General features: G+C 35.1%; 1 protein-coding gene across 7 annotated transcripts in view; it reads right to left on the reverse strand.

The window, feature by feature from the left end:
* Positions 1 to 18,836, reverse strand: part of COP1 (COP1, E3 ubiquitin ligase) — a 92,567-nt gene that overhangs the window by 29,917 nt on the left and 43,814 nt on the right. For all 7 annotated transcript variants that reach the window (XR_001348252.2, XM_023753962.1, XM_023753958.1 and 4 more), the window contains 6 exons: positions 17,215 to 17,329; positions 13,235 to 13,370; positions 5,847 to 5,990; positions 2,953 to 3,061; positions 2,495 to 2,576; positions 1,026 to 1,142 (listed from right to left, as the gene is read on the reverse strand). Coding sequence is in view for 6 of the 7 variants with exons in the window: in XM_023753962.1 (XP_023609730.1) it covers positions 1,026 to 1,142; positions 2,495 to 2,576; positions 2,953 to 3,061; positions 5,847 to 5,990; positions 13,235 to 13,370; positions 17,215 to 17,329 (703 nt within the window). In the remaining variant the exon portion in view is untranslated. The remainder of the gene's footprint in view (positions 1 to 1,025; positions 1,143 to 2,494; positions 2,577 to 2,952; positions 3,062 to 5,846; positions 5,991 to 13,234; positions 13,371 to 17,214; positions 17,330 to 18,836) is intronic.

Here is an 18,836-nt window from a genome sequence, read left to right on the forward strand (position 1 = left end):
TTCTATATAATAAAAATAGGGAATTTTACCCACACATACATGTTAGTCCATATCCTTCTTGAGTTTAACTATGAAATTATGTCAGTATCCAAGTGAAATAAGTTGAAATAAGGAAAACGTGTAATGACAAATTAAGATTTAAACTGTGCTTTTCTCTTTTAAAAGTGATAATTGTGCTCATTGTGATATGGTGTTAGCTAATATAAAAAACACACACACTGATATTATCATTAAAAAAAGAACCAAGGAAATTTCACAATGCAGAAATTAAACTACAGATGTTTATTCTTTTAATAAATATTCAAGGGAAGAAAACAGATATAGAAGACAAAGTAATTAATAGTGACCCCTATAATTAACCTGCCAACCCCATAACACTTCTGACAATGAAAGAGAACTTACTAGTAATAATTATATTGGTACAAGTATAAACTTGCACTGACCCAGGCAAACAGACATTCCGTCACCCTAGTTAAAAAAAAATACTTTAGCAAAAAATTCTTTGCTATTATTAAAATAGCAAACATTTTTATGATTACTTACTATATTAGCAAGCACTCCAAGATACAAGACTTGGTTTTATTCACTGTCCCTAAATAGGTAATTTGTGCATAGTAGACACTCAATAATTGCTGAATTAATTGGTTTCCTATAGGAAAAAAAATTCCTGTCTATACAATATAACTGAATAGTTTAAACATCATTATGACCTAAGTTTCTGAATAAGTAAGCATTAGTTCATGCATAGAAAGACTTAGAGGAACAATGACAAAAATTATCAACAAACCCTTTTCTATGTATTGAATATTAGTGACACTCTCTATGTATTGAATATTAGTGACAAAATACTGAAATGAAGGTACAGCAACAAATGAGTAATGATGGCATACTGCATACTTCTAATTTAGAGTTTAACAATGAAAACACAATTTAAACCTACAAAGAAAGTTACTCATTTTTAAAACTTTTATCTTAGACATGATTCTCAACCAACATCAAACAACAAATCTGCTTGTATTTCTTACCTGCACAGCCGAAAGCTAAATGGTATCTAGAAGAGGGGCTAAATTTAACACAGCACACATTAGCCTTTGCCTCAATGCTTGCCACTGAATTGTCTAGGTTGGTAGACCACAGCTTCACTAAGAATAAAGGAAAATAAAAACAAACAAAAAAATAAATAATCATTAGCAAATGCTTCTGTAACCTAGAAACAGCTGTTTTGTTTTTTTGGTTTTTTTAGTTAATCTAAAGCATTCTGATTTACTGGGACCAAAAATTTTAAACAATGTAATAATAGAACAGTATATTGAAACCAAGAGTGCTTAGTTTCAAAGTCAGAAAACAAACAGATATTCAATGTAAAATGAGTGATAACATGATCCCATAACTAGGTTCATTCTAGTGATTTATACTGAGATTTGTAATGATGGGGAGAAGAAAGAAAGCTGACTGATCAGAGCAGGTCAGATCTGAAAGCACAAGCAGAAAGGTGAGCTGTTGTCCTGTGAGGTACTACAGCAACCATCATGTTATTTTTAAACAAAAATGTCTTAGTAGACACCAGAATACATACACAAAATATATTTTCAGGATAGAGGCCACAATCCTGGTTGCATAATAGAATTAAAACAAACATTAACAATAACAAAAACAAAACCTTCCCATCCATCTTTTGATTGGTCTCAATGTCCCACTCAGGACAACACCCAGATGAGGTAGATATTAGTGTTTTTTAAAAAGGTCCAGGTACTAGTGTTTTTTAAAAAGCTCTCTGGGTGATTCCGATGTGCATTTGGGGTTGAAAACCAGTACTAAGAATAAAGGCATAGTAAAATTTTAGAATCTTTTTAGGAATACTAATACAGTAATTTATAAACAGAAATGAAAAAAAAAAGTAAAAATGGTCCCAACAACTACCACTTCTATAAGTTACATGTAGGAAAAAACACACAAAGAAATTAAGGCTTCTAACTCTAAGATAATATAACTGTTAATATGATCTTATAAATCTAATGGTGAGAAAAACCAGGCCAAACAGGACAGTATGGACAACAGAAGAGAATAATAAAGATAAATATACAAGAAAAAATAGAAGAGGTCGATTAAATTGGCAGAAAGAGATGTAGAATTTTTGCCTTAAAACAGGATTAACTGTACTCAAATATTTTAGCATACACTGGAAATTTAATATAATTCAGAATGCAAAAATGTCTAAATGCTTCAGAAAAAAAGTTCATTCAGTGGTGTATATATAAAGGAATTGGTTACAAAAATTTCACCATGTGGCATGTACCCAGAAAATATAATAATGAAGATGTAGTATATCCATTTTTCTTTCATTCCAAAAGAGATATAGATTTTTGGAGTTCAGTTATTTTTGGAGCAATCAGTAATCACAAAAGATTGCTATAAATTTCAATAAATATCTGTATTTCTGCTAGTAAAAGGAATAAAGGGGGTGGGAGGGAAAGAGAGGTGATTCAAATAGTACCTTTTGCGTCATCAGAACCTGAAGCCAAGAGTTTAGGATCCATCAAATTAAAGTCAACACTCCAACACCTCTTCTCATGCTCCTGGATGTAGGAGGAAGACAAAGTAGTCTCAGATAGAATATAGATCTTAAAATAAATAAAGCAAAAACAACAACAAAAAAAACTTGATACCAATTTACTGCTATTGTGGGAGGGAGAGAGAACAGGCTATAAAAACAAAAGAGATGTAAAGTAGTTCCCAAACTTTTTATATATAATATACATTTACTAAAATGAGATACATTCTAAAAATGCAAAAGTCTAAGAAAATGCTTTTAAAAGCATGATTTAGTATTACATAGGTATAAAAAAATACTAAATAGTGCCTTTAAAATTTTAATTATGAAGTATATGAAGCTTTATAATTATTAAGAAAGTAAAAATTTAATTCTCAAAACAAATTAGTATCCTTAATTACCTGATAGACCTTTGACCTCTGTCCTGTAAATCCATCCCACAGGATGACGGTGCCTTCATAATCACTGCTTGCTAACAGGTTCTTATGGTAACTACTCCAACTGATACAGCTGAAAAAAAGCAATATGTTTAAGCTGTACTTTATGTAAAAATAATTAACAATAGAGAGAAAGGATTTTTATATGTCCAGAAACATTAGAACCTTTTGAAATGTTCTACATAAGTTCACCATCATTTTCCTGCTCATAACACATCTGGGAAGGAAAGATATCAAGTAATTCCCACATTTTTCTATTGAAACTACCAAGTAATGACCCATACCACTTTGCACTCTTATCACTAGCTGAAAGATGAATATGAACCTAAAGCTGCCACTGGCCATTTGAATACATGAAAAAAGTATGCCTATGGGAGAAGATAATAGAGGCCAAGGGGGCACAAAGAATGGCAGGGCAGAATAGCAGAGATCTAATCAGATTGTTTAGGTCCCTGAACCCAGTTGTGCCAAATCATAAAAGCAAATAAACTAGTTTAAATTAAGTTTCAGTTTATATCTCAACAGAATCTTGTGGCTGAAAGTCCAATCAAAAGCATTTAACAATGAGAATTAAACTTTTAACATTTATGTTTTCAGCTATTCTCAACCACTCCAAAATTAAAAATGCAACATCTAAAAATGTATATTTTTGGTGAGACACAGATGTGAATCATGCATAGAGTAAAGCAAATAGTATATTAAGGAAGAAGCCACTTTGAGAGCAATTAGCCTAAATGAGTTCCAAGCATATGAACATAATAAAATCTTTTGCTCTCTACTAGCTGCATTCATGCTAAATTTCAGAGACTGGAAGAATTAATTTTTATGTTTAAATATACTTACTTGAATTTCTGCGCAAAATTACATGGAACAGTTAAGAGCTAAATTTGATTCAGATAGACCTGAGCTCAAATTCCAGATCTGCCCCTGACTAGCTGTGGCTTTGGGTAATTTACTTCACTTTCACTATTGCCGTACTCCAAATTGGTTTCAGGCATGCTTACAAACTGATTCTTTCAGTCCCAAGTCCATGGCGTCCTATCTTGAAAAGCATCCTCCATTTACTCCAAGGTACCGAAAGTATTGCCATATTTTTAAGTGTTAAGAAAGGGTAAACTCTCTAATCCACATTTTCAATACAGTCACATTTAATATGAATCCTTGAGATGGGCCAAATATTGTGCTGAGTGCATTATGTGTATTTATTTAAAGTGCAATCTAATAAAATAGGTACTACTCTTTGTGCTCCATGTTATAAAAGAAGAACATGAAATGGTTAAGAGCACAGACTCTAGAACAGGGGTGGGCAAACTTTTTGACTCGAGGGCCACAATGGGTTCTTAAACTGGACCGGAGGGCCGGAACAAAAGCATGGATGGAGTGTTTGTGTGAACTAATATAAATTCAAAGTAAACATCATTACATAAAAGGGTACGGTCTTTTTTTTTTTTAGTTTTATTCATTTCAAACGGGCCGGATCCAGCCCGCGGGCCGTAGTTTGCCCACGGCTGCTCTAGAACCAAACTACCTGTTTGAATCCTGGTACCTACAAACCCTAGCTGTGTAATCTGAAGCAAGTTCATTAACTTTTCTGTGCTTCGGCCTCCTTGTATATAAAATAGGGCAATAAAGGTAACTATCTCATTGGTCTGCTAAGACAAAGCACTTAAGACAATGTCTGCCATGTAAGAAGAATTCAATAAAATTATTTCTTACTCATGTTGGACTTAGGACAAAAACTATAATGGATTCTCAATAAGCACCACTGATAAATGAGTAGGCTCACAAATTATGAGTCTACCATTTTTATGAATGAATTAGGAAACAAAAAATAAAGCTATAATTATATAAAGATTGTAATACTTGCCATATAATTAACATTATTAAACATACAATTCTATATATATCATTCATTTTAAATAAAAAAGGTACAAAGATGACTGGGAAAGGTTCAAAATTCTAAATAATTTATTATTAGATGATTTCCGTATATCATCACCTTTTAAGCCCAGTGCCCATGTGACCAGCTTAGGAAGCTTATTTTTAAAATGCAGATTCCAGGACTCCTCTAAAGTTTTTGGATTGCAAATCAGAAATTGTGCCTAGTTCCTCAATTTTGAACAGTATCCCAGGTTTGAATACTGTTAAATGCAGTATTTTACCATACTCATTATGAACTCTAAACCCTAGTACAGGAAACTTAAATATTATGCCCTCAATGAAAAGAAGCAGAATGTTCTTATGAAAAGAATTCTTGCCCTGACCGGTTTGGCTCAGTGGATAAAGCGTCAGCCTGTGGACTCAGGGGTCCCAGGTTCGGTTCCGGTCAAGGGCATGTACCTTGATTGCAAGCACATCCCCAGTGGGGAGGGTGCAGGAGGCGGCTGATCGATGTTTCTCTCTTATCGATGTTTCTAATTCTCTATCCCTCCCCCTTCCTCTCTGTAAAAAATCAATAAAATACTTTTTTTAAAAAAAGAATTCTTAAAACTATAAAATATTATAATATTTAGAGATGTGCATGCTAGGGGAAAAATTCCTGACTTTCAGACATATTCATAGGCTACAGTAATCCTTTATTCAACACCTAATGAAAGGCCATCTCAACAAAGACCTTTAATTGATTAAGTGAAAGAAAAATAGCTTTCATTTGACAAACTGAAAAGCAATAACTATAGAGGGAAAGCAACCAATATCTATTAAGAAAGATATTCTGATGTATCCTCTGTAGGCAATTATAGTGTTCACCATGAATAAGTAAGGAGTTTCATAGAAAAGCAAAATAACAAACTCATTCTAATTATAGATACCAATCGTTACATATACACTGCATTATGCCAAGAAAATAATGTAGATACCTGATTTTGGAATTGCAGGTCATTTCATTTTCAGGGTAATGAATATCCACCGCATCCTGAATGACTGTGCCATATTCATAGACTTTAATCTTCTTTGTAACCCCAGCAATTGCAAAATAGTCACAATCCCGGTCAAATTCAATACTGAGGGGAAAAAAAAAACCACGTATATATGTGGTCAGTAAGACTATTTATCTATACTTGTGACATTTATAATGACAACTATTCAGAATTTGGTTTATTCTATTTCCGAAGTGATTCTGTCTACAATGATAAGAGATCTACTTGAAAGGCCCTCAGATTATACCAGGCCCTATGTCCAGATTAAATCATGATCAAGACATCAACTTATAAGTGGTGGTGAAATGTGCATAGCTACATAATTCTGTTTATAGATGGTTCTTTTGTTAGTAGAAACTTAGAATATTTTTTCATTTGTTTTAATAACCATAATACAACCTACCCAACTGTAAAGGCTAACAAGTTCTGCTGTAAAAGTAGTGAGGAAAGTTTAAATGGTTTGCAATATTAAATATAAGTAAAAAGAGAATTATCAATTAATCTTTTCATAAGTTCTAGCTACTCTTCTTCCTACCATTGTGTGGGGAAGATAGAATTTCACACTATTTAATGTCAGTTTAATAAATAAATTAGAATACAAGAGGAATTACTGAAGCAGATAAAAGGATAAAACACACATAAAAGTTGAATCATTAAATTATCATTACAGGCCAGCCATCTTGGCCAGTGGTTGAGCAGCAACCTGTGAACCAGGCCGTCACGGTTCGATTCCCAGTCAGAGCACATGCCTGGGTTTCGGGCTCGATCCCCAAGTGCAGGGTATGCAGGAGGCAGCCGATCAATGATTCTCTCTCATCACTGATGTTTCTGTCTTTCTCCCCCATTCCTTTCCTCTCTGAAATCAATAAAAATATCTTTTAAAAAATAAACAAAAAAACCCACAAAACAAATAAACAAAAATCCTCCCAACAAAGTCCAGGATTAGATGGCTTCACTGGTAGATTCAAAGAAGAATTAATACCAATCCTTCTCAAATTCTTCCAAAAATTAGAATAGAAGGGAACGCTTCCAAATTCTTCCAAAGTCATTTTATGAGGCCAGCATTACTCAATACCAAAACCAGACAAGGATGCCACAAGATGATGAGATGAAGCTGATGGGAGCAGATTGATGGTGGATGGTGAACCCCAACAAAAATGACTGCATAACAGATGGCCGAGAGGACATCCAAAACAGTGGTTTTCCCACCAGAACTAAGGCATAATCCCAATATCAGAGGCACTGGACCCTGGGAAAAGAGCTGGCATTGGGCCAGCTTCTTCCCCTACCATCTGAGCTGATGAACTGACTACCTGCCTGCAAGATAAAGCTCAAGTTCAAGGCTCTCTGGAGATCTGTACCATTTATTAGTTGTGTGACACCAGACAGGGCTCTTAATCGCTTTTTCATTTGTATTCTCATCCTGCAAAATGTGGGTGGTGATATTACTTCATTATTGAATGACTTTACCTTCCTCCTAGAGTGGATGGGTGGCCCAACAAAGATAACGTGACAGTACTTCGTAAACTTAAATCCTTCTGCAAATACGGACCAGTATTGAGTTTTCAGTCATTGCAGGACTGGTCCAGGACACTCTTTGTCCTTCCCTTTTAAGGAACACCTCGAGGCAAACTTCCTCCTGGTTGGATAATCAGATGAGCAGCAGTGGCCAACCTTTGAGACCTCACGGATCACCAGTGGTCTGTGGACCACCGGTTGGCGACGGCTGCTCCAAAGGTTTCCTTAAACCAGCGATCACCAACCTTTCGGACCTCACGGACCACCAGTGGTCCACAGGCCACCAGTTGGCGACCGCTGAGATGGAGGACTTGAGACTTGTATTGGTCTTCACAGGCTTTGACACATACAGGGAGGCAAAAGGGTAAGTGGAAGAGCAGGCTTCCCTGATGTCAAGGAAGCCTCTCTGGGAGGAGGTAAATGGGCTCTGAATGGTTAAAAAAATGCAGTCTGGGAGTAACAGTCTTATTTAAAACCAGAGGAATATCACTTGAATTTACCAAAATATATCAACAGGTGTGTGAATAGTGGGAAGGAGGAAGGATTAGTCATTTTATGGATTACCTGTGATATTCTTTCACAAAACAGTTAATGGATAGTTAATAATTTAGTAAGAAGCTTTGCTGAGCTAATGATGAGATAAGGAAAATAAGTACACATTAAAAAATATTTCCCATAAAAACTTGGTGAGATTCTCACTTTTCATTATAGTTTTAAATTCTTAAATTTATAAAAATTTTAAAGGAATTTCATTAAATGCTATTGACTACATCACAATTCAGCAAATGTTCCCTCCAATAAAACAGGACTATGTAGCAATGCAATAGATTTATTTGTGAACAACTTCAACTGGACTGCTATCTCAGCTACTATCCTATGGATTCTAATGCAACATAACTATATCGATGACAACTATTCAACTATCCCGACTCATTCTATACCCACAACCTCATGCCACTGAAGAAAAAATGTTACTGTGTCTGGCAAAAGACAGAGTTATTGAAGTTGAAATCCTATTCTTAACTTAGGAAGCTTTGGTATAGCTCAGACTCCATGGGAGAATCCATTATATTATCTCTAAATACTTTTCCTCCACCTACAAACATACATGGCTAATAAATCAATAGCATTCTAAAGTTGTACCAGTAAAAGTTAATGTACCCTTTTCAAACTATAGTTTTAAAAAAAAAAGTTTAAACACTGACTTATCAAAACAACTGTCCAAAGACACTGCAGGGAGAAAACTGACATATAAATAAAAATGCTACCTGTCAAAAGAATTGATTTGATGATGTAAGTCTATTATTTCTTCTGTCGCTACCCCATTACACAAGACAGTTATCTTTTCCTACAAAGATTAATTATCTACATTTGCTCATTCTTTACTAAAAAAATAACTTTTTGGTTTGACTCCACTGCTATTATTTCTTCCATTCTAGTTATGTTTTGTTCTTAATATAATGGGATATAAAGGACCTGTACTACTGTACAGAATATCCTTTTTATATTCTGGACTATCGAGGTTCTTTATAGTTTAAATCAATAAGATTTTAATAGGATTACTGACCAAAATGTATAGAGAATACTATTATTTCTAGTAAATTTTGATTAAAAGAGAAAGACAAACATCTGCCTTTTTAAAATATGCAAGTACTTCCACATAACTGAAACTCGATATTTAAGTACAGTTCTTTTAAACACTGAGTCATTTGTTCCCAATCTTAGACAGATTTAAGCATATCTGTTCCCAAACATAAACATAATTAGGATCTAAAATAGATTATGAAATAATTCAAGTGAACAATGAAGTTTTTAGAGAGCTTTTCAGAGCTTATCCAAAATAGATGATCTCTTATTTCACAATATAATATTTCAACTGCTTTAATTATGAAATGTAAACAAAAATAAACAATGATCGGTTTGGCTAAAACAAAAACAAAGTAAAAGGTAAACAAATTAACTGAAACATACCTGCTTGTGCAATTAAATTCAAGAGAATTGTAAGAAATCTTGCTTGTTATATAAAATTCATTTCTGCTATCCACTATCAGTAATTCTTAAAACAAGTGGTTTATGAAAGTTTATTGCAATGACAAATTCAATTTCATAAAATGTTTTAAATTTTAAAATACACAAACATTTTCCTTGAAAAACAGTATTAATGGAGACTTACTTTAAACATGGAAATAAATTGTAATTTTCTTTCACACTTCAAATGTGTCAACTGTTTTAAAAAAGTGATGTATTTAAAACAGTTATAAAATGTAATTCAGATGTAGGAAACTGGTTATATTCTTTGTCAAAAGGGCTATCAGTCAAGTGATTAAGCAACAAGGCCACAGATCACACAGGATAGCTGATTAATGCACACTTCCAGTACAGTGTGGCACAAAGCAATGCAAAGACGTCAATATAACAAGAAGGTAATTTTGTTCCCACAGCTTGTCATATTTTTTGCAATTATAAAACAGGTATGGACAAACAAGGCAGATTCATAACCCTGAACACTAGAATCCAATTTATCAAAAATTACGTAAAATGAACACAGTTGTTAAAGGTCTAATTCATTACCATGATAATATGCCTCAAGAGAGTGTGGTAACTATAACTTCGAGGAAACAAAGAAAGGTCGAGAAATTGGCCATTTTAATGAAAAGAAGTGGGCAGATCTTTAAAGAATATAAACACAGGCAAAGGGACAAAGGAAATTAAAACTAATGTTATCCAACTTTCTCCCAAATCAATCTTTATCCTAAAACTAGTTCAAATCTTAGTTCTGTCACTTACTAGCATTGCACTGACCTTAGACAAGTTAGAAAATTTCTCTTCACCTCAATTCCTTATCTGTAGAGTGGAATTAACAGCAATGCCTTACTCCACTGGGTTTATAAAAAATAAAATGAGTCAATGAAGCACTTACAATGTCATGTAAAATATTTACAATGGTGTCTAAAAAAGTAATCAAATACCACATCACCAGTGTAGTGACTGATCTAGCAGCAAAGAATGCCATAATATGTAACCATATTCTTATGAATTTACTAATATCTGATGATATTCTATTTACAAAATTTGAGAAAACATAAAGCAAAAATATTAAATCTCTAAACTATAAGTGGAACGTATAGTAATTCTATACATAACAATCTAGGTATGTAAAAATCAAACCAGAATCAAGAACCTAGAGCCATTGCTATTATGTAGTCAAAGTTTAAACTATGCTTTAAAACCATTCCTCTCTGGTGGCTACTCAATACCTAATTTAAGGAAAAGTGCAAAAGTGACATTACTGCTATGTGTAAGATGAGCTCTCTATGACCTTCATTGTAAACACTAATTTCCATACCTGCCTACTATTTAATTAGCTGAGATACTGTCAAAATGAACAAATGCTGAGATACTGAGATACTGTCAAAATGAACAAATGCTGCCACCTTGTGGATTTATGAGTGTGGTATTAACTCAAAATTACCTATAAGGGAAGAAAAATGTAAAAGCAAAGTTTCTGGTTCAGCTTTTTCTCTCAGTGAGATTCTCACTGCAATAAGTGACCAAGGGTAGATATATTTCTTACAATTTTACAGTAAGAATAATTTCTTCTACAACATAATGAAATATACCAAATTCAATGTCATCTCTAACATGTCTCACCACACTTCCCAAAAGAAATTCTTTTTTTTAAAAAATCCTCACCTGAAGATATGTGTTTATTAATTTTTAAAGAGAGAGAGAGAGAGAGAGAGAGAGAGAGAGAGAGAGAGAGAGAAACAACAATGTGAGATAAATATCAATTGGTTGCCTCCTGTATGCGTCCTGAGTGGGGATCAAACCTACAACCTAGGTACGTGCCCTGACCGGAAATTGAACCCGCGACCTTTTGGTGTACAGGACAATGCTCCAACCAACTGAGCCACCCAGCCAGGCCCAAAAGAAATTCATTAAAGGTCCTATTTTGAGAGGAATTAAAACCCTTTAAAACACACTTATTACCAATAATGCATTTGAATGTGAGAAAGTAGGAAAAGCAAAAAAATCATTTGTTCTATGAAAGTTTCCAAGTCCCTTCAATTACTACTTAGATACTATCTTCCTTTGTTGCTACTAACTAGTCTTCATCTGTCCTGCATAATAAAGCTTGAATATTGGAAATTTTTCTTTCAGAAATGTTATTAAAAATATTGCCTAATTATACTTATATGGGATACTTACTCAAAATCAGAGAGACAGAAAGTAGAATGGTGGTTGTCAGGACTGGCGAATGGGGAAAACGAGGAGTTCTTTTTTTAATGGGCCCTGACTTTCAGTTTTATATGTCAAGTATTAAGGAGATGGATGGTGGTGACAGTAGCACAGTATTAGGAATGTATTTAATATCACTGAATAGTAACTTGTTAAGATTGCAAATTTTGTGTTATGTGTATTTACCATAATAAAAATATTTTGGAGAAAAGAGAGATATCACATCAAAATCTGTGGCATGCAGCCAATGCAGTGCTAGTAGGAAAATTTGTAACACAAATTGCTGGAGACCAATTCCAGCATGACAGCAGGGCTGCATCTGGGAATGGCTGAAGGCATTTCCCCAAACCTGAATAGGATACATTAAATTGATTCTTGGCTGCCAGACAGTTAAAGGGCATCTTAACCTACATGTTATTGCCTCCTACTAGCCAAACACCTGAACAGCGGTAGGCTAATTTCCCCATTCTGACAATGGACTCTGTACTGAAACCCTGACCCTTTGAAGTGTATATCTCTGCCTTGCCTCAGGACATATTGTGTTAATAAAAAGCATGGGGTCCTGGGATGAGGAGACCTGAGAATTTAGATCTTAGATGTTAGCTTCTTTAGCTAAGCTCCTCTGACCCCCAAATGCCTTTCAAAATTATACTTCGTCTCTGGACTCTTATTTAAAATCTACGCATAGCCTTCTCCAAATTCCTGAACCCTTCTTGATGCTGGGACAAGAACCCTCGCACAAATTATCTACAATAAAGAAGAAACAAAAAGATAAGGGCAAATTAAACCTAAAGAAAGCAAAAAAGGCAATAAAGAGTAGAAATCGATGAAACAGAGAGCAGAAAAATAGAGAGTATCAATAAACCAAGAGCTGGCTCCTGAAGAAGATAAATAAAATTAATAAACTTCTAAACCAGACTACTAAGTGAGGGGCGGGGTGGGTGAGACAAATTTCCAATACCAGGAATGAGAAAGTGAGCATCATTACAGAATTTAAAGATACTAAAAGGATAATAAAGGAATATTATAAACACTTGTTCACAAATAAATTCAACAACGTAAGTGAAATGGACAAATTCCTTAAAAGACAAACTAAAAATATGCTCAATCAAGAAGAAATGGATATTTGGTTAGCCCTACATATATTAAAAATTAAATTTGTATTTAAAAGTTTTCCCCCAGAGAAAACTCAAGGCCAAGATTGCTTCACTGGAGAATTCTCAAATATAAGGAAGAAATAATACCAATTCTTTACAAACATGTCCAGAAAACTGAAGAAGAGGAAGCACTTATGAGGATAGCATACCTTCTCACCAAACCAGTCAAGGACATTATAAGAACACAACTGCAACCCTATGCGGTGAATACTATTAATCATCCCATTCTTGAGATGAAGAAACTAATGGCTGAAGAGATTGAAAACTGGCCTAGGACCAAAGAACTAAAAATTGGCAGGCAACTGACTTCAGAACATAAGAGTCTTAACCATAACACTATAACCGCTTCTCAAATTCAATTAAATTCTAGATACTCTTGCAAAAGGAAATAGTGGAGTGCTGCCCAGTACTTACCTAGAGACTATGCTGGAACCATTATAGAGATCACTAGCATATGACAGAGTAGCCAAAGGTCGTACTGAATTATATCGAGTAAACTTGGACAAACATTCCTGAAATTCATCCAACTGGCTTGCTGTTCGACTGTCATCTATATAAATAAAATAAAGTAAAATAAAATAAAATAAAATAACTGCAACATCCAAGAGCAATAGTCACAAATTAAGAATAATATTTTAAATACAACAATTCTTCCCACTCTTGAGATGAAGAGACTGAGGGCTAAAGAGATTGAAAACTTAGCCGATCTTTCAATTTTAATAACCCTTTAAAGATTTAAAACTTAGCCAATTCATTAACAATCTACATTAAAAGGGTCCAATTTGTAGTGTTTCTATTCTAAAAACAGCAAAAGGAACAAACTAGCATGAAATATCATAATGTTATTGAGATAAGGCTCCTGCTACACAAAAATTATTCTCAGGAAATTTAACAAATTATAAGTAAAACATAGGTTATTGTAAAAAAAAAAAAATCAACTGTATTACAAAGTGGTTTGAAGGTACAGTTAATTGGTTCTCAAAAAAATCAATTATCATAAAGCGGTTTAGATGTAACAGTTAATTAGTTCTTTTCATATATAATCCTATTATTGTGAATGATGTAATAAATACTGGGAAGGCAGTTACTTTATTCATTTAAAATTTATTTTAATGCTAATCTATTCTTTCTCATTTTACATCAATCCCTAAGTACATAAAATTCACAAGTATTTAAGAATGTGTATTCTGCCCAGCAGACATGGCTCAGTGGTTGATCATTGATTTAGGAACCAGGAGGTCACAGTTCAATTCTGGGTCAGGGCACATGCCTGGGTTGCAGGCTTGATCACCAGTGTGGGGTGTGCAGGAGGCAGCCAATCAATGATTCTCTCTCATCTTTGATGTTTCTATCCCTCTCTCCCTCTTCCTTCCTCTCCGAATAAAAATATTTTAAAAATAATAAAATGTGTGTTCTGTTGAAGACCATAATCCTTTTCTAGGGTTGCATCATGCCATCATTAATTACATTAACACGTACTTTCAACAGAAGTAATAAAGAAAATACTAAAAATAGTCATTTCTGTATATGAAAGTATAGGAATTAAATTTTACTTATGTGGTTATAAAAAGGTAGAATTTTATTTCCTTGATTGGCTTATGAACATCCATACATATCTGCTAGCATATCACCTCTCCTGTCTTAATTACAGATTATTTTATAAAAGTGTATCTATTCAGTGTCTCTTTTACCTTTTCTAATGCTTTATAATTTACCTCCTCTTTCAATTACAATTGAGAACCAAGGCATTAATTTCTTAATCTTCATCTTTCATTTTCATAGGTGAAAATAAATAGTGGAGAAAGGGGATGTAGGACGGATTCTCATTTGAAAATACACAAAAGAACAACCAAACTTTCAAGTACCCTAGAAGGAACTTCATATTCAGCAATATGATTAGTGTAGTCAATGTGCACATCTGACAAGAAAAGCTTGAGATTCCTAAAAACTAAGGACAATGTGTATTAGGTATAATACACCGTGTTCAGCCAAAACTGGTTTGGCTCGGTGGATAGAGCATCGGCCTGTGGACTGATGGGTCCCGGGTTCGATTCCGGTCAAGGGCATGTACCTGGGTTGCGGGCACAACCCCAGTGGGGGATGTGCAGGAGGCAGCTGATCGATGTCTCTCTCATCGATGTTTCTAACTCTCTCTCTCCCTTCCTCTCTGTAGAAAATCAATAAAATATATATATATAAAAAAAAAATACACCGTGTTCACAAAAATAAAAATCTAACCTTCCTCTTGGTCTTCACTTATCATTCTACTTAAATCCCCAAAATAAATTAAATTGGTTTGTGATTACCTTTACCATCCTAAAGCATACCTATGCTGCTAATTAGTTAAAAATTATTAATAGCAATAGCCTAGCCCCGTGGTTGGCAAACCGCGGCTCACGAGCCACATGTGGCTCTTTGGCCCCTTGAATGTGGCTCTTCCACAAAATACCACGTGCAGGCGTGCACGTAAAGTGCGACTGAAACTTCGTGGCCCATGCCCAGAAGTCGGTATTTTGTGGAAGAGCCACACTCAAGGGGCCAAAGAGCCGCATGTGACTCGCAAGCTGTGGTTTGCCAAGCCGCAGTTTGCCGACCACTGGCCTAGCCCAATCTTTCTGATCTTTTTTTTAATGTCTGCCACTTGCCATCTGGAAGGGCTAACATGAACCTTCCTTCTGTCAATCAGAATGTAAGTCTCAAAACACTTTCAAATTAACAGCTACCTGTTGCAATTTATAGACTACTAGAGGCCCGCTGCACGAAATTCGTGCACTCAGGCAGGTCCCTCAGCCCGGCCTGCACCCTCTCACAGTCTGGGAGCCCTTAGGAGATGTCCAACTGACAGCTTAGGGCGATGCCATGGTGATGATGAAAGTTGGGCCTAAGCCATCAGTCGGACATCCTTAGCAGTGCCGCAGAGGTGGGAGAGGTTCCTGCCACTGTTGTGTGCTTGCCAGCTGTGAGCTCAGCTCAGGGCTTCTGAGTGAGCAGCGCTCCCCCTGTGGGAGCACACTGACCACCAGGGGGCAGTTCCTATGTTGAGCGTCTGCCCTCTGGTGGTCAGGTGTGCGTCATAGTAACCAGTCGTTTTGCCATTCGGTTGATTTACATATTAGCCTTTTATTATATAGGATTATATAGAATTACAGAGGCTCGATAAAGGACTCGATTTCGAGGCAAGAAAATAAAAGCTTTCCATCTGTATATTAATTGATTGTTAATTTCAAACACACTTATCAACAGAGCTTGGCTTCCTCCTACTTTTCATAGGAAAAATCCTATATAAATCTAGTATTTCTTTCCTCTACCATCAATCCTGAGGCATATTTGTCCAAAGGAACCCATGCTTGAAGTAATGTGCAAATTATAATACAAACATGCCCATTCAAGAGAAAACCAAGGCCAAATTTTTAACAACTCACAAAATAGTGGACATTTGTATCCTTAGTGGCTCTCAACTTGAGCAGGTGTACTACTAATGACATGAATTAACTGAGCATCCAACTTATCACCAATCATTGTAAATTATATACTTCACTTAAAAACTGAAAAACAAAACAAAAACCCGTAGGATTGGTATTAATGGCCCAACTTAATTGGTGAGCAAAGATGCCAAGAAAAGCTAAAGATCAGAGAGCTAACAAAAAGCAATAAAATACCTTATACTATCACATCCATGTCTTTGCATAAGTTATTTCCTCTACTTTGAACATGTTTTTGCTTACCTTTTTTAATTAATTAATACTAGCCTGGACTAAATACAACTCTTCAGAAATCCCTACAGCAATTATTCCCTCTTACATTTTCCCAATACCAAAGCTGGGAGAGATATTCATCTCTCTTCTCATAATACCCTTTGCATGTTTATATAACATACATTATCCCATACAATTTACTTGTTGCGTTCTCCCACTATGTTTATACTACTCCTTGACAATAAAACCCAGTTCTTACAGCTTTTCATTCTTAGCACAGAAGACAGTGCTTAGAATTTAATAAATGTTGGATAATAAAGGCAACTGAATGGAACTTATTTTTGCTATCTACATATACATGGCTGTGTTTTTTTAACTTTATATAGTTCACTATATAAAGATTAAAAATTCCAAACACAGAAAGAGAACAAAACTAGCTATGGGAAAGCAATGGTCTCCAAAATTTCTAAGAACCTTTACAACGCTCTGATAGCCTATGTCAAAAATACACACTTTTGCTTTATAAATAGGACTTTCCATAAATCCAGCATAGGACAGTAAAGATGGATCTGAAATTTAAATTTGAGATATTTTATTGGGATGATTATGTATTTAATTTGGAATGTCTGGTCACTGGGGTGGATAAAAATAAAAAATATAATTAAAAGTTTAAAAATTAATGAAGTCCTGAATGTGTACCTGAGATACGAGACATCCTTGTAGAAAAGTAACATTGCTCTAAGTCTTCAAAATGAGCAGTGAGTCGTTTTCGTCTTGAAGCTAAAGTGCTGTTATACCAAGGCTGTTTCTTTGTCTAAGGTGATAACAAGAAAAGATACTTATAACTCAGAAAAAAAATACTTTCTGCACAGAATAACTAACTTCAAAAGTTCATCACATTAAAATAATTACAAATGGTAAAAACCCATAGTTCTTACACATTTTCTAATTTTTTACTTAAAGTGAAAATATAGGTTCTTAAGGCCAATTTTATAAAAAATACTAGAGGCCCGATGCACGAAATTCGTGCAAGAGTGGGCCTTCCTTCTTCTGGCTGCTGGCATCGGCTTCCCTCTGGCATCTGGGACCCGAGCTTCCCTTGCAGCCCCAGCTTCGTCCGGAAGGTCATCCGGAAGGACAGACGGTCTAATTAGCATATTACGCTTTTATTATTATAGAAGACGAGAAGCTTCTTTCAGTTCTCCAAATTAAGTAAAGATAAAATCCATTATAACTGTCATTCTAAAATTTAGAATTTTACGAATTTTAATATGTAGAAATTGTTAGAAGACAATCATCAAAAGAAAACTACTTTTCCATCATCCCTATGTTGTAGCCTTTAACCCTTTGAATAACAGGAACAGTGCTTGACTGTACAGAATATGTATTTAAGTTAAAATTGAATATGAGTAAGGGGCAGTAATATGCATGCACTAAATAGTTTGACATATATTTTAGAAAATCAGAATAACTAAAACACATATATATAGACAAAGACAACAAACCTGAAATATATTGGCATATAATTCCTATAAAAAATACAGTTGACCCTTGAACAACACAGGCTTGAACTGCACAGATTCACTTAAACGCAAATTTCCCCGCCAATAAATATTGTAAATGTATTTTCTCTTTATGATTTTTGTAGAATATTTTCTTTTTTCTACCTTACTTTATTGTAAGAATATAGTATATAATATCCTATATAATAAAAGCCTATATGTTAAGTGTCCTGTCGTCCGTTCAACCAATTAAAACGTAATATGCTAATGATATGCTAAGGCTGCTCAACCGCTCGCTATGACGTGCACTGACCACCAGGGGGCAGACGCTCCGACTGGTAGGTTAGCTTGCTGCTGGGGTCTGGCCAATCAGGACTGAGTGAGATGAGCCGGACACGCCCTGGAGCCCTCCTACAATCCCTCCCTGGCTGACCAACCTCCCACATCCCTCCCTCGCCCCGATTGTGCACCAGTGGAGTCCCTCGACCTGGCCTGCGCCCTCTCACAATCCAGGAACTCTTGGGGATTGTTGGAGAGCCAGTTTCGGCCCAATCCCACAGGCCAGCCCAAAGGACCCCACTGGTGCATGAATTTGTGCACCAGGCCTCTAGTATATAATAACATAAAATGTGTGGTCCCCCGCATTATTTAAGGGTCAACTGTATATAATATTACCTAAACCATGTTAACTGAAAGAATAAAACAATTCTTCCACAGTGGTTATTATCGATTATGCTTGAGGCAAAGAAACAAATACAGACATAAGATACATCAGACCTTGAGAGATGACACAAGTTCACCGATAACTATGCCACAACT

The sequence above is a fragment of the Myotis lucifugus genome, unplaced genomic scaffold (genome assembly GCF_000147115.1).
Source record: "Myotis lucifugus unplaced genomic scaffold, Myoluc2.0 scaffold_54, whole genome shotgun sequence".
Classification (NCBI taxonomy): domain Eukaryota; kingdom Metazoa; phylum Chordata; class Mammalia; order Chiroptera; family Vespertilionidae; genus Myotis; species Myotis lucifugus.